Here is a 17500-nt window from a genome sequence, read left to right on the forward strand (position 1 = left end):
CTCTTAAAAAGCTATGTTTCTCTTTCTGAACGCAGCTGTCTGTCTGTCTGCCTGCCTGTCTGTGTTTGTTTGTGTGCCTCTCTGGACCAATCAGATGGTGAGCGTAAGCCACACCGGCACTTCCCCTCAGACCCCCCTCCGATGCTGCTATGGCAGTGATGACCTTGGGTGACCTTGAGGATTTCTCCATCCATGCGTGTGCCAAATGGAAGTAGTTTATCAGTACTGATATGGTTCTGTGTTCACAACCTTTGTGATACAATTAAAGAATGATATAGATAGCCCAAGTGTTTGTGTATAACCGAGCCAAACATGCACAGTCAGGGGGAAGAGGACACACACACACACACACCCACACACACAGATGATGCACATGTACAAACACACACTCGTGTAATCGTAGGGTGAATGGAAAAGCTGAGGTGAGGGGAAGGACAGGGGAGGTCAGAGTGATCTGGACGTGATAGAGGGCAGTGGAGTGGGTATATAAGACCCTGCGTCCCATAGGCTGCTGTGTGGAAAGGAACAGGACGAGAAGCATCATGAAGTGTATTGTGGCTCTCCTGGCTCTGGCCGTCATGGCCCAGGCCCTCAAGTAAGACCTGTTTTGACATCCTCTCCGATCTCGCTCCGATCTCACACCTTCTCTATGATCTCGCTCCTTCTCTACAGTCTAGATCCTTCTCTCTATGATCTCGCTCCTTCTCTCTATGATCTCACACCTTCTCTCTACGATCTCACTCCTTCTCTATGATCTCGCTCCTTCTACAGTCTCACTCCTTCTCTCTACGATCTCGCTCCTTCTCTATGATTTCAATCCTTCTCTACGATCTCACTCCTTCTCTACGATCTCTCTCCTTCTCTACGATCTCACTACTTCTCTACGATCTCACTCCTTCTCTCTACGATCTCACACCTTCTCTACGATCTCACACCTTCTCTATGATCTCGCTCCTTCTCTCTACGATCTCACTCCTTCTCTCCAGTCTCGCTCTCACTCTTTCATCTCACTCTTTAAGCTTTACCTTGTCAGGTCTGAATGTGTAATGTCAGCTGATGAGGTCCTCATGTACTCCTGGGGCTCCAACACTGTATGGGTTCCATAGCCAATAGTAGTAATCATGAATAATACTTTTATATAAGTAAATGTACTAATTATTTGCTAATGAGGCCTAGCGGTCTTTAGCTCTGATGTTCTCTCCTGCTATCGAGACTGAGCTTCTACTGTCGCTCCTCTGTAATGACCAGTGCTAATGAAGGGTTATAATGCCCACACCCATAACACATGGGCTAACAGCTAATGGTCTGCTAGCTAACCCCAACACCCATAACACATGAGCTAACAGCTAACGGTCTCCTCACTCACACACCCACACCACATGGGTTAACAGCTAACAGTCTGCCAACAACATATCATGGGCTAACGGCTAACGGTCTGCTAACGCGCAGGGTACCCCTGATGAAGAGAAAGGATGGTGGCAGGAAGCACCCCCATGTGGACCCTGGTCTCAAGTTCCAGTCTCCTGAGGTGCAGGCTTCCTATGGAGCCACTATGGAGTCCCTTCTCTTCCAGGTGAGTAAATAATTCACCGTTCCCAAAAGATAGATTTAAGTACTGTATCAGTAGATCTTTCAGAAACTATAGCTTTCATTGGGTAGATCTTTCACAAACTCCATCTTTTAGAAAAGGAGATCTTGCATGAACTACAGCTTTCAGCTTGCTTACAGCTCTGACAAACTACACTTTTCCCTAAACTACAACCTTGACAAAAAACCTTTCATAAGCGGCAGCTTTCATGAATTACAGCTCTTACAAACTACATTCTTCATTAACTGTAGGTGTAAATAAACTAAACCTTTTATAAACTACAGTGCCTATAAAGCCTTAACTTTCCTTAAAGCAACACTAAAGCACTTTTCCTCTGTCGTACACACACTATTTGTTTATCCAGCAAATAACAGACCAGGTAGAATATGTTGCATGATTTTATGAAAGTATGATGTATTGCGACATCGAAGCAAGTCAAATTTGTAGTTTCTGATGTCTCATTTCATCAAGCTACAGATACACTACCCCACCTCGTAAAGTTACATAGTGCGGTTATAGCCGATAGAGGGCTGCGAAGTGAAAGCAGAAGTGCCGTTCACCCTGTTACGAGTTGATGAACCACTGAAATGATTTTGGAAACATTATTTTAAGGTACGAAAAAAAACTCTTTAGTGTTGCTTTAACGGCAGCCCTCCTAAGCCGGAGCTACGCACTTGGTAAACTGCAGGCGTGAGGAGCCCTGCTACAGCTCTGGTAACCCCCTCTGCTCTCCAGGGCTACTACTATGGCGCCATCTCCATCGGCACCCCTCCCCAGTCCGTCCAGGTGCTCTTCGACACCGGCTCCTCCAACCTGTGGGTCGACTCTGTGTACTGCAACTCTCAGGCCTGCAGTAAGTGTCCATATCCAGAGTACAGCACACTACTGTGGCTCTGGGCCTGAGCTGGTTCAGATCTGGCCCGTATCTGGCATACACTTGGATAAATGTTTCACTCAGAGTGGTATAGTAGCACTGTTATCAAAATTGTGGTACTAATTCCACTCCTTTGCTTGTCGTGGTCGTCTGATAGTTATAAGCGTAAACAGGTCTATTTAACGTCAGGAAGAAAACATAACTCGTCAACTCTAACTGTGTGTGTGTGTGTGTGTGTGTGTGTGTGTGTGTGTGTGTGTGTGTGTGTGTGTTTGTCCAGACGTCCACCAGAAGTTCAACCCTCAGTCCTCCTCCACCTGGAAGTGGGCAGGCAAGTCTTTCACCCTTCACTACGGAGCTGGAGGCATGACTGCCTATCTGGGCTACGACACCATCACCGTAAGACTTCCACACACACACACACACACACACACACACACACGCAACACACACACACACACACACACACACACACACACACACACACACACACACACACACATACACACACACACACACACACACTAAGACTACACACACATACACATTAAGACTAGATTGGACTTCTATTCTCAACCACTTACCACCATAGTGATCCTACTTAAGTCTTTGGGTTCCATGTCTAGAGACAAAATACAGTAAATGAACAATACTAAATATAGGCAACACAAACACATGTCTCGTATCCAAATATTTAAAAAGCGACCAGCTGATATAGGACTGCTGGTCTAGACAAAACAAAAAGAGGAATACGGTATGTCACAACTAATTAGGGTAACTGGCAACACGGCTGTTGATATACATTATATAATGACATAACCCTCGATGCTGTTTAGTTGGGAGGCCTCACAGTCAATCAGCAGATGGTTGGCTTGAGCGAGACCCTGGACACCGCTCCCACCCCCTTCGCTGGCATCGTGGGTCTGGCCTACCCCCAGATCTCCTCCGCCCAGCAGCCCACCCTCATGGACACCATGATGCAGCAGGGCGTTCTGCAGCAGGACTTTGTGGCCTTCTACCTGTCCCGGTAAGCGTACCTGTATTCTGTCCCGGTAAGCGCACCTGTATTCTGTCCCAGAAGCGCACCTGTATTCTACCTGTCGTGGTAAACATTCACTGTGTTCTACCTGTCCCGGTAAGCTCAAGTTTGCTCTTTCTGTCCCAGTGTAAGTTCCAGGTGTAATTTCACCTGTGCTCTACCTGTGCCTGTCCTGCTTACATCAGCTATCTGCTGTCCCACTGACATCACCTGTCCCCCTTGTGCCCAGTGGTCAGTACGGCAGCGAGATGTCCTTCGGTGAGCTGGACAGCAGCAAGATGGCCAGTCAGATCACCTGGACCAACGTCATCTCCGAGTCTTGGTGGGAGATCATGATGCAGGGGTAAACAACAACAACAACATTCTTTCTCTCCTCCACCTCTGAGCTAGCCTGGCATAGTCTTCCGTAAGCTGCCACTCAATTTTAATTTCCCTTCACCATTACGTCTGGGTCTGATCCCATTGAACTCGATTTCTCAGGATGCATTCCATACGGACCAATCAGTGAACGGGGGGGGGGGGGAGGGGGGTAAAATGAGGGGAGGCGGGTGTTAACGATGACGTCGAGCATATGCACGTTGTAGTCTCTATAGCTGTCACGATCAAACATTAGCGATTGGGTAAAATCAGAGCTTCAACAGAGTTCACGCCTCCTGTCTGAAATCGATTCTGAATGGAGTAGGTCCAGACCCTCTGTACGATAGCTACCTCTGACACCGTGTCCTAACTGCAAGCGACACGACCGAATGCGTGCGACAAAATCAATTCCATCGCTGTATTTTCAATTGGAATGTCCTGACTGAATGCGATGCGACCGAACGCAATAAGTTGCTTTGCTACGCGACTTCTTCAACCCTGTTTTGTCGCGCTGTCCGTTTGTATTTTAGTCGCGTCGCGCCGCCTTGACATTAACTTCTTCACGACGTAACAAAGGATCATTAAAGAATGTTAACGGATACAATGTGGACACAAACTATCCGACAGTCGCGCAGTCGCTTACTATTAGAACACGGTGTGAGCCACTGTCATCTTTTTCTTTCTCTCCTCTCTCTCTCTCTCTCTCTCTCTCTCTCTCTCTCAGTCATGCAGCTCTGTGCAAGCCTAACATAGGACTTCGATCTTTATTGAAACTATGTTAAGAAAGATATTTTGAATTTTTGCATTCAGCCTTTTCTATTCCCCATCCCTGGAACTTAGAACATGGCAACATGGCTGCCCGTGAAGTTTTCACGTCATGATCCCGAGCCCTATTGGTTATTTCTGAGATTCTGATACGTTTTCAAACCGGAATTGGCCGTACGTCATGGTTGAAAATGTATCAGAATCTCAGAAATAATGTCGGTATGCAGTCATCTTAAGACGGCTGCAGGCGGCTACAAGTTGAATCCTCCTATAGTTATGTGATGGTGTGAGTTTTAGGGAGCCGTGTTTGATAGCGTGAGTCTTAAAGGGCTTTGTTATGTGATAGTGTGAGGCTGTTATGAGACAATGTGAGCCATATTATGTGATGGCATGAATCTTAGGGAGCCATATTATGTGATGGCATGAATCTTAGGGAGACATATTACATGATGGCATGAATCTTAGGGAGCCATGTTACGTGATGGCATGAATCTTAGGGAGCCATATTATGTGATGGCAAGAATCTTAGGGAGCCATGTTACGTGATGGCGTGGGCCTTAAATGGCTTTGTTATGTGCCAGTGTGAGCCTGTTAGGTGATGGCATGCTCCTGATACGTTTTCAGATTCGAGATTAACGGCCGCGAGACCGGCTGGTGCCAGCAGGGCTGCGCCGCCATCGTGGACACTGGAACCCCCGGCCTGGCAGTGCCCACTACCTACTTCAACTCCCTGATGCAGAGCACTGGAGCTCAGCAGTCCAACGGCATGGTGAGAACATTCACCCAGTTATCTCCATCCATTCATCCATCTATCCACACATCCATCCATCCATCCATCCATCCACACATCCATCAATCTAGTCATTCATCCATCCACACATTCACCCAATCACCTCCATCCATCCATCCATCAATCTAGTCATTCATCCATCCACACATCCATCAGTCTAGTCATTCATCCATCCACACATCCATCAGTCTAGCCATTCATCCATCCAATTAAGCTGTTTATGTATTCAACCATCCATCCAATTATCCATTTCATGTATTCATACAAACATCCATCAATCTATCCATGCATCCATCATTAGTATCTGTTCGTTTACCCTTCTCTGTGTTATACCTACTATAATATAATCTTATACCAATTCAGCTTTCAGGATAATAGTAATAACCTGTTGTACCTCTTCCATTTCTTAATTTCCTCTGTCTCTTTATGTACCTCATTATTATTATTATTATGTATCTCATTATCATTCTTATTATTATTATTATTATTATTATCATTCTTATTATTGTTATTATTATTATTATTATTATTATTATTATCGTTATTATAAATCCCCCTCTCCTGTCTGCCCCTGCAGTACTACATCAGCTGTAGCCAAGCCGGCAACCTGCCCACTCTGAGCGTGGTCATTAGTGGAGTGGCCCTCCCCATCCCTCCCTCTGCTTACCTTCAGCAGGTGAGTTTTACACACACTCTCACTCTCACACACACACACACACACACACACACACACACACACACACAGCGAGAGAGAGAGAGAGAGATGAAAATATGGAGATACTGTACATTTATATTTACATTTATTCATTTGGCAGACCCGTTTATCCAAGCGACTTACATATGTCAATAATATTACTAAGGCCATTGTCCCCGGAGTGACTTGAGATTAAGAACCTCGCTCAAGATCACAACGGCGGAAGCCAGAAATTTTAACCCACAATGTTTCAGGCTAATGCATGCTAGGCCATCTCCTTAACCACTTCACTATCACCGCTATATGTTTTTGACATGGTAATTTCTGTGGCATTTGTTTCTGTATGACAAACCGTAATGCTGTCCATTTTCTCCTCCAGGGTCAGAATGGATATTGCACATTTGGTATGATGCCCACTTCCCAGCAAGACTTCAGTGGAAGGCCCATGTGGATTCTGGGAGATGTATTCCTCAGGGAGTATTACTCTGTGTATGACCGTACTTACAACCGTGTGGGTTTCGCTACCGCTGCCTAGACATGACCGCCTTTCAACACCTTTTAATTAAAACTACTCTTCCCATCACCCCTTTCACCAACACTGTAGTAACCCAAAAGTACCTCTGACTGCCTTTAAGAGTCTTACTCTGAACAGCTCGACCAACATCTGCGGCAGAGCTTGGAGCTTAATGACAGCCAGTGTTGAAAATGCCATATTTCATTTTTAATGGTCCATTAAACACATTTAAAAGAGAATCCTGTTCTTGTGCCATTTGTCTTCTGGGTTTAATGCTGACTGAATGAACACCATGTCTGCCTTCACCACAGCATGGATGGGAAGTGGGGGGAATATAAGCACAAGGACATTCACAAGACATAAATCACTGAATACAAGCCGTGATCGCATGTCAAATGTCTGCCACACACATGTTCATAGCGAACCTTAGAGCAATGCCAGATGCCTACATAGTTGCAAAACACTCCCAATCCACTAAGATCCTATATCAACAATGAGATGATATCTCCTCACTACTAGTGCTAGTAGTCCTTACTAATGAAATAATGACAAGCCTGTATAGTATCATGCATATCCAATCCCAGGTCACACCAAAAACACACCATATGGGGTTTTCACTCTGGAGGGTTCACAAAACAAACACATTTGATTATCATAGTTGTTACTAGGGTGCCCGTTGTTATTGTACAGAGAGGTTACATTCAGATGGTTGGTGTTTTTCCCAATATACTGTATGTCACTTTTCCCAAGTGGGGACTCAGCATTGGTCCTTGAGGTACACCAGCTGATATAAAATACCCTTCCTTTCACAACCCTGTTAAAAATCTCAAAATCTAAGCTCAGGCTCAAGATCTTTACTGAACCCAACGCTTTCTAGAACTCTCTAACAGTCAAAAGAAATAATAACAACCAATTTTAAACAAGACTAAAACGTGAACAAAGCCAGTTCAGATGGTTGGTGTAGATTTCTTAATGCTTACTGAACTATTTGGCCAGTGGCATATGGATATACACAGTAGTGTTCTTGCTGCATTTGTTTATTTGTAATGGTTAAAAAGTTAGATGGTTCAAAGGATTTCCTTACCATTTCATCACAATTACAGCAATAAACAAACTGCTATGTACTGTATGTCCAATAGTTTTTAATCCAAACATGATTAGGCTAATGCTTAATCATGAGTTAGCTTATAGCCATATATGCAGACTGCCACATGAGCCTGCAGTATCTCCCTCTAGATTAAAATCCATGCCCGTTTTACTATTCATCACGCGCAGTGTAGAGGATTATCGTTTGTAATATCTATTTGAAATCATGGGGTGGAAGCCAAATGTTGCTTTAATTTAAAGGCAATCAAGGATGTGTTTATTCAGTGCATGCCTACCCATGGCCAGTGTTCTGCTGTGGTAGTAATTCAATTTACACTCGACAAAGACCATTTGGAGTTTGACTTAACTTCAGTGTGTCTTTTAAAAGAACACTTGCACAAAACAGTATACCAATTGCCCTAATGCGATGCAGTCTTTCATTAGGGGTGTCAGTAAGGAACACGATACCGGGAGTGGCATCTGGGGATTTGAGTTTGTAATTCAGGATAAACTGTACTGTAATAACAATCTATATATTTATATAAAGTCTATAATGTAACACTTGGTTAGATTTTTTATCAGAAACTGCTTATTCTTTAATCTAAATCTTATATCAAAATGAAAATAATCTAGTTGGTATTAAGTATGAAGAGACTTACCTAGTGTTCTCTCGCAAAATCATTTGACTTAAATTAAGAAGAGTTTGACTTTTTTAAAGATGTCTTGTTAAGGCTTCTTAAAAATAAGTCAAAGTCTTCTTAAATTAAGTCAAAATGATCTTTCGAGAGAACACTAAGTCTCTTCATACTTAAAATAATACTAAATAGATTTTTTGTTCTTAATATAAGATCAATAACAACTGGTTAGATTTTATTTTTTGCCGTGTGCATTAGGCTTCTGTTGGCGCATTTATGACTTTAATACGCCTTTTATCAGACTAAACAGAGTTTGAACTGTTAAAGTGTAATCAGATCAGATAAATGTTGATATGAATTTAATTGAGATTACACGACTACCTCTTGCTACCTGTTCAAACACACACACACACATACACACACGGAAATGAATTTAATCGCGATTAAGACTACCCCTGCTACCTGTACACACATACACACACATACACACACACACACACACACACATTGGTTCAGATTTGTATACAGTATAGAGACACGAGATGAAAAGGTAAAATAAATTATATGTTTTATTTCAAACATCCATGGATGGATTTATATGAATAATATCCTCCTGACTACCAGAGGTTCGTTTTGTCCTCTCTAGAGGACATCTGTAAACTTGAATATCTCCCAGACCATGCATGCTACTGAGCTAACTCCCATCGTTCTCTACAGAGGACATTCAGGACTTTTAATTGATACCAAATTTATGGGGGTGGGGTTTTGGGAACTTCCTCTTTTTTTCTTGTAATGTCCTGGGTCAAATTGACCCAATTTTCAAGGAAGAAAAGGAGCAAGTTCCCAAAACCCCACCCCCATAAATGTGGTATCATGTAAAAGCCCTGGATGTCCCCTGTAGAGAACAAAAGGAGTTAGCTCAGTAGTATGTATGGTGTGGGAGATATTCCAGTTTAGAAAGGTCCTCTAGAGAGGACAAAAATGAACTGCTGGTAGTCAGGAGGATATGAATAAATGTTAGCGACGCGCTGATACTATGATACTACCTAATCACTGCTTGTTAATACTACATGTCATAGCTATATATCATTTAATGGGACCTTATGAGCGTTTGCCGGTGAACGTGCCCTGATATGCGTTTGTGTGTTGGTGACTTTAATGAATGAGTCTGATGAGACCTTATGTGTGTGTGTGTGTGTGTGTGTGTGTGTGTGTGTGTGTGCGTGTGCGCGTGCGTGCGTGGGTGTGTGTGTGTGTGTGTGTGTGTGTGTGTGTGTGTGTGTGTGTGTGTGTGTGTGCGTGGGTGTGTATGTGTGTGTGTGTGTGTGTGTGTGTGTGTGTGTGTGTGTGTGTGTGTGTGTCTGTGTGTCTGTGTGTGTGTGTGTGTCAGTGACTTTATTGAGTTAATGTGTCCTGATGTGTGTGTGTCCTGCATCCGGATTAGCAACCAGGAGACAGGCTGGTGCCAGCAGGACTGCCCCACCACGGTGGTCACTGGCTGGGGCCCCATCCTGCTCGCACAACCATCCCACCAGCTGATGCAGGCCATCAAAGCATAGTCTTAAAACAGACACGTTACCTGTTTCTGTTATCTCTGTCTGTCTCTGTTTCTTTCTGTCTGTCTCTCTAAATGCAAAAACAAGAAAATGCGCTCACAAGTAGTGCAGGTGCTGGACCAAAAAGAAGTGAAAAGAAATTATAAATGTCCGCACACTGATAGAAGCTCCCAAACGTTTATTTAGCACAACGTTTCGGACCAAGGTCTTTCATCTTGCACCTTGATGAAGGACCTTGGTCCGAAACGTTGTGCTAAATAAACGTTTGGGAGCTTCTATCAGGGTGCAGACCTTTATCATTTCCTGTCTCTCTAAATGACCTGTCTCACTCTGTCGAGTTCAAATTATCTGATTACCTGTCTCTCTGTCTCTGTCTGTTATCGAATTCCTCTGCAACAGTATTTCCCCATTTCTCTTTGCTCCTACAGCCCTCTCTGTTTTCTGTACAGTATACAGTTTATAGTTACATTTCCTGCAACACAGTCAACCCCCTGCCCACCCGGAGCTTCATTATCGCAGGAGCTTCCTTCCCTGTTCCTGCTACCGCCTACATGGACACTGTGAGTAAATGTGGCTGCTGCAACCAATAACCTTCTGGAGATTCTTCAACTGCTGTTATTTATTCACTATCAGCATCCCGTGCTCTCCACATCGTTGCTTTGAATTGTGTGTGTGTGTGTGTGTGTGTGTGTGTGTGTGTGTGTGTGTGTGTGTGTGTGTGTGTGTGTGCTTGTGTGTGTTGTGTCTGTGTATCTATCCTCCATTTAAATGCTGTTGTGACTCCCAACACTGTTCGACAATGCAGCATCTAGCTTTCTAAAGTGGGATTCAGATCAAAGATTTGCAATAAGACGACGTTCTAAAACCTTGCAACTGCGACTAGACATGTTGAACACTTTACGACAGCTTGCAACAGCTTACAACGATGTGTAACATTTAATTCACACGGCTGCAACTAGGTTTCATCTTGTCACGGATCTTTGGTGTGAACTGGGCCTAATATCTATGGATGTGGCTACATTGGCATCACCCAGTTCATCATGAATGATGGTTCCAGAATCTTAAGGAAAGATTCTTTCCTGGAGAAATTCTACAGTTCCTTTGAGCTGAACCATAGATCCTTGATTACTGACTCTCTCTCCGTGGGGGTGTGTGAGTGTGTGTGTGTGTGTGGGGGGGGGTGTATGTGTGTTTGTGTGTGTGTGTGTGTGTGTGTGTGTGTGTGTGTGTGTGTGTGTGTGTGTGAGAAAGAGAGAGAGAGAGAGAGAGAGAGAGAGAGAGAGAGAGTGCCAGACTGAGAGGCAAAAGCACAGTAATCCTGTTCTCCTTCACAATCCCACCCTGCCAGGAGAGACCCACACACACACACACACACACACACACACACACACACACACACACACACACACACGTGACAGGGACAGTAGAGGTTGGCACAGGAGGAGCTCAGATGGGCTGTTTCATAACAGGGCCGCTTTAGCCATGCTGCTGCTGATGCTGACGCTGGAATGAAGCAGGATGCTGAGCTTCTGCCATCCTCTGGCCAATTAACCACTGGTGCTCAGTACAGAAGGACAACAGCACATACACTTTAGAGACAGACAGAGGAACAACTACAGCACACACTTTAAAGACAAAGAGGGACACACGCCAGTGTGTGTGTGTGGTGAAGGGGGGGATTTGTTTGAATCTGCAAGTCTTTACAATTCGATTCAAGTTGCTAAAATGTATTCATTTTGATTTGAGTACAGGCTTTGCGTTTTGGTGTAGACCAGGAAACCCAAAAAGATCCGAAATATGATAACGTACAAAGTATTTTCTTTTACTGTCTACAAATCAAGAACCTGTTGATTTGGTATGGCATATTCTGCATCCATAAATGTTTGATAAAAATATCCCAGGATTTAGAAGTTTTCATGTGCGAATTTGGTAGCCTAAATATATCCAAACATTGACAATCATCCTATGTAAAAAGTGTAAAAACCAGGAAGATATAGGCCTACACCGATCTGTTAAAAGAGGAATGAGATATTATTTTTATTATTAATTATTTATATAATGTTATTATTATTATGATTTCATTTATATATGTATTTACAGTTAATCTCTCATTTTTCACTCTTTTTTCTTACACTGCTTGTCCTGTTAGGTAGACCTGTGTCCTCTGTTGTATTTACGATCAAAATCTTTCAAGAGTCTGTTTAAAAGTTCTCTGTGATTGGACCTGGTCGGTCTGATGTTTCCTTCCCTGATTCGTTGTGCAGGTATCACGTGATAATGGCCAAGCGCGCTCGCCTTTCCCGGAAGAAAACTATAAACAATCACCTGGATACAGTTGTGCAGACAGGCTGCCTGCAAACAGGCGCAGGCTGCATCTCTCCAAGACTCACTTCTGCATCGAGCTTGCTATCAGTGAATGCAGTATGGAGAACGGAGAACTAATGGTGGCCTTGCTGTCTTCGGTAGCATCCCTAGCGCAGGTATATTGTGAATTTTGCAACGTTACACAGACCTACTTACGCCGGAGGCGTGCTATTATTGAAGCCATCATGTGCAGCGACAGTGCAAACCTGCGTCGTCGTCGACCGTATGCACGGCGCCGGTTTTGGGTGAGGCCGGGAAGAACCAGTGCCTGGTGGGATAATTTTGTGAACGATGCTGTGATTGCGGAAGAGTGGCGCGACAACTTCCAGATGTCCAGATCGGCCCTGATTACACTGGCCGAAAAACTGCGTCCGCATGTGGAGGGAACGACAACCACAATGAGAGAGCCCGTTGATGTACTGAAAAGGGTGGCGTGCACGTTGCACTACCTACGTGACGATGGGAGACTTCGGGAAACTGCCAACGCATTTGGACTTTCACGACAGTGTGTTTCAGTTATCGTCCGGCAAGTATGTAGGGCTATCACAACCTTCCTGGGTCCAGAGTATATAAAGACACCGAAAACGGAACCTGACGTGCAAGAGCTTGTCGTCAACTTCCGCAAAACACACGGCATGCCACAGTGCTTGGGCGCAATTGACTGCACTCACATCCAGGTGAAATCATGCAGAGACTCCAGCGACTACATAAACAGCCAGGGAATGACCTCTTTAAATGTGCAAGCGGCGTGTGACTATAGATACTGTTTCATGGACGTTGTGGTGAAATGGCCAGGTAGTATGCGCGACGCGTCCATATTTACAAACTCAAAGCTGTGTGGGGACCTGCAAGATGGGACAATACCCTCCTGTTCGAAAGAGTTGGTGGAGGGTGAGGATGTGGTCCCAGTGTTCCTCCTGGGTGACCCAGCGTACCCCCTGATGCCGTATCTCATGACCGAATACCCCAATGGCGGAGTCACCCCTCAAGAGCAGCATTACGCACAGTCTCATCGCAAGGCACGCATGGTCATCGAGAGTGCATTCGGGCGTCTGAAAGCACGATTTGCTGCTCTGAAGAATGTCATGGAAATTAATATGGATGACCTTCCTTTCGTAATCTATGCTTGTTTTGTTCTTCACAACTATTGTGAAATTCAGAAAGAACCCGTAAACGAGCACAGCGTTAATGATGCTCTCAAATATGACCGAGACTTCCAGCCACCAACAACTCTGAGACAGAACGCAGACGATGACGAAATTGAGGGAAGACGAGTGAGAAATGTTCTGACACAATTTCTGGACCAGTAAAGTGCAAATTGTAGGCATTGTACTTTTTTTTTGTCCCCCCCCCCCCCCCCCCTCTGCATCACCTATCGATCTAATAAACTGTTTTATAATGCACACAACTCCTTTTGTGTAAAGCCTACATATCATGTAGCCTAGGCTGCAAGACCCAGGAAACCATAACACAGGACTAATACTGAGTGCGTGTGGGGTGGAGTAGGATCTCATTGATCTGCTAGTCTAACCACCAGAGTCAACAAAGAGCCATCATGGTAGTTAAGGCACACACATATAACCGTCATTGCAATATGCCATAGCCTACACACAACACAGAAGTGAATTAATGCAGGTCACACATTATGCTCGCTTGATGAAACCTCCGAAACAGAGCTGTGTGAGTGTGTCGCGTCGCGGCTAACAATCAGCAACTTGAATTCAACTTGTGTTTCAACAGCTGCTGTTAAAACAATGGACTGCAGTGTAGGAATGTGCACACATCTACTGTACAAATTCAGCAGGTACTTGATGAAGACCTGAATGGTTGAAATGCACCCTGCCATTTAACTGGGCGTACAAGACAATGTGCAGATATTTTTCTTTTGTCTAAGGCTATAATGGCCCATGCTCTGAACTTATGCTAAAACCACCTGAACTATGTTGCATACCTGAAACCTTCCCAGAAACCCCCCACCCCACATTCAAGACCATTCACACCTGTCTCTGAACAATACAGTATCCCTGGAACATTCCCTAAAGTACCCACAGCCCCACATTCAAGAGGCAACTACACTGAAGTCTAAAACAAACCAAAATACTTAGGGAAATGTTTCATAAAATAGAAACAACTAAAGCACACATATCCTATGTGCAGAAATAGACATATGTTACAAAATAAAATAGGTTTAACCAAATGGGCGTAGAATGGAAAAAATACACATCTATTAATCTACTATCATTATCTACCTTCTTGTTCGCATCTGCGTTAGATGTTTGTCCTATGAGTACATGGGCTCTGGTTGGGGTGGAGGCGTGTAGTTTTGTAAGGGTAGGAGCAGGCTTCCCCCAAGACTTATAATGTTTTTAGAGTGCTGACCATAGCGTCTGTGTAAATAAATGGTGATTATGCATAGTGCGGCCTTTTTTCTTGTTTTTCAATGGTGATTATGCATAGTGCGGCCTTTTTTCTTGTTTTTCAATGGTGTTTATGCATAGTGTGGCATTTTTTCTTGTTTTTCAATGGTGTTTATGCATAGTGTGGCATTTTTTCTTGTTTTTCAATGGTGCTTATGCATAGTGTGGCCTTTTTTCTTGTTTTTCAAGTGTGTGTAGTTTTGCCCATATGAGTACATGGGCTGAGGTTGTGATGGAGGTGTGATGTGCCTACAGTATGTGAGTACATGGGCTCTGGTTGGGGGAGTGATGGTGGAGGCATATATCTGTGTCTGCTGTCTGTGCCCACAATGCATTGCACCAGCAGCTCGACCAGCAGCTCGATGTTATGCTCCTCCGGTAGGCTCCCAAGTTAACGCTGAGTTACTGACAGTGATTCTCTAGAGTCTCCTCGGTCAGTGACTCCTGGCCCAGCTGCAGTGGAGCTGACCTCACGTCCCCTGGAGATGGTGTGTGTGGCCGGTGATCCCCTCCTGGAGATGGTGTGTGTGGCCGGTGATCCTCCGCTGGAGATGGTGTGTGTGGCCAGTTATCCTCTCCTGGAGATGGTGTGTGTGGCCGGTGATCCCCTCCTGGAGATGGTGTGTGTGGCCGGTGATCCTCTCCTGGAGATGGTGTGTGTGGCCGGTGATCCTCTCCTGGAGATGGTGTGTGTGGCCGGTGATCTCCTGGAAATGGTGTGTGTGGCCGGTGATCCTCCCCAAATGCTAAAGCTGGAAACACCAGGAGCACCACTCTGCCTGCCTGCCTGTCTGCCTGCTTTCAATGGGTCTGTGTGGCCTTTCATTTGGATGTCTACTGAGCAGTGAATACAAAACACTGAAGGGCCATCTTCAGTCACAGCAGTAATTATGCTGTGTGTGTGTTTGTGTGTGTGTGTGTGTGTGAGAGTGAGTGTGTGTGTGTGCGGGCGGGCGTGCGTGTGTGTGTGTGTGTGTTTGTGTGCGTGTGTGGATGTGCATGTGTGGTTATGTGTGAGTGTGTGTGTGTGTGTGTGTGTGTGTGTGTGTGTGTGTGTGTGTGTGTGTGTGTGTGTATAAGTCATTAGTGAAATATTACAGGGATTCAGCGGACTGGATTAGTGTCAATCTGTGGCCCTCTGGTTTTACAAAGGTCACACAAACATTACACAACATAGGAAATAGCCACGGACACCACAACACACACATACACAATACACACACACACACACACACACACACACACACTTATAGGGAGTCTATTATTGGATGCTCTCATGTGTTGTAAAAGCCAGTAATGTAAAGGTTTGAGTAGCAGTTCAATAGTTCAATACTGGTAAATGAAACCTCTCTCTCTCTCTCTCTCTTTCTGTCTCTGTGTGAGAGAGGGAAATGAGACGGAACAATGGATCAGAGATTAGGGGTCAAAGGTCAGGCCATATCAGTTACACGGAGGCCACTTTGAGTCTAAGGCTCCATTATAACCCTGGACCATGAATAATAGATGACCCCCAGAGAATCTGTGCTCACTGTCCATCAAACCAGCGCAAGAAATTGCCCCCATATCGTCTGATCAACCCCCCCCCCCTTACACACACACACACACACACACACACACACACACACACACACACACACACACATATTGTACAGTAGAAAGAGAGAGAGGGATATTGAGAGGACAGACAGTCCAGTTGACAGGCAGAGAAAGGTGTATGAGGGGCAGCTGATGATCATTTATATAACGCAAATGGAGCCATCAGTTGTTACTAAAGCTGATTACATTTACAGTATAATGCTGGATAAGGGATGAACCTGGTGTGTTTTGTTAGGAGTCTGTATTTCAATATTTGTGTGTGTGTGTGTGTGTGTGTGTGTGTGTGTGTGTGTGTGTGTGTGTGTGTGTGTGTGTGTGCGCGCATGTGAGTGCTTCACTTGGGCCCCGGAGACACCACAGGTGAAAACCATCTCTTGTCTCCAGGGGAACCACCTGCATCCCCCACCTCTGTTGTCACGGCAACATGGGGCCAGGATGCAGCCAGGTCTCTGCCCCCAGCTGTCAGATGGAGAGGGTATGATGTCACCTTGTTAGCAGGAACCCCTGGAGACTCATCGAGGGATAACCACAATGAGGTCACCTCTACTGCCGTCTCCATGACGACCTATCAGAGAACAGACTGTGGCGCTGCGTCATGGTGTTCTAATGGCCAAGAATACACTCACTCACAATATCACACACACACACACACACACACACACTCACACTCTCTCTCTCTCACACACACACACACACACACACACACACACACATACACAGACCTCAGAACTGACTGATCCCTGTTCTGTTATACAGTCGAGAAGAGAGAGCATGTTTATGTGATCCCTTATTTATTCATATCCGCTCATATATCCCATTAGAATGCAAATGTTGCCCAGAGCCCCAGTTCCTGCCCCACAGCAGTGGATGCAGAATGTGGTTTTGAGTTGAGTCTGTGTCACACCTGTGCTCATCCCCTACTGCCTCTGTGGTTGGATACGCCGGGATGTGTTCCATCCTGAAGTCTCACCGTCTCTGCTGTACGCCTGCTGTACGCCTGCTGACCTTTGACCTTTTGCACATGTGTTTAGAGAGAAGAAGGACTTGTATATGTGTGTATATTGTATATGCATGTATTTGAATGTATATGCATCAAACCTGCAGTGTATGCTTGAGTAGATAGATAGATAGATAGATAGATAGATAAGTAGATAGATAGATAGATAGATAGATAAACACACAGGGAATGAGTTAAAGGATGTATATGTTATGACCACAGTCCAGA

The 17500-nt window shown here is 44.7% G+C and overlaps 2 protein-coding genes across 2 annotated transcripts in view; one reads left to right on the top strand and one right to left on the bottom strand.

The window, feature by feature from the left end:
• mapk8ip2 (mitogen-activated protein kinase 8 interacting protein 2) overlaps nucleotides 1-17500 on the bottom strand; it is a 62429-nt gene that overhangs the window by 37138 nt on the left and 7791 nt on the right. The window lies entirely within an intron of this gene.
• LOC134094308 (pepsin B-like) lies at nucleotides 543-6698 on the top strand. The gene is made up of 9 exons (XM_062547793.1): nucleotides 543-595; nucleotides 1450-1573; nucleotides 2324-2441; nucleotides 2743-2861; nucleotides 3299-3489; nucleotides 3731-3844; nucleotides 5248-5392; nucleotides 5991-6089; nucleotides 6487-6698. The coding sequence occupies exons 1-9, from the start codon at nucleotides 543-545 to the stop codon at nucleotides 6640-6642; spliced, it is 1119 nt and encodes a 372-aa protein (XP_062403777.1). The 3' UTR covers nucleotides 6643-6698.

Source organism: Sardina pilchardus, chromosome 10 (assembly GCF_963854185.1).
Source record: "Sardina pilchardus chromosome 10, fSarPil1.1, whole genome shotgun sequence".
Lineage (NCBI taxonomy): Eukaryota > Metazoa > Chordata > Actinopteri > Clupeiformes > Clupeidae > Sardina > Sardina pilchardus.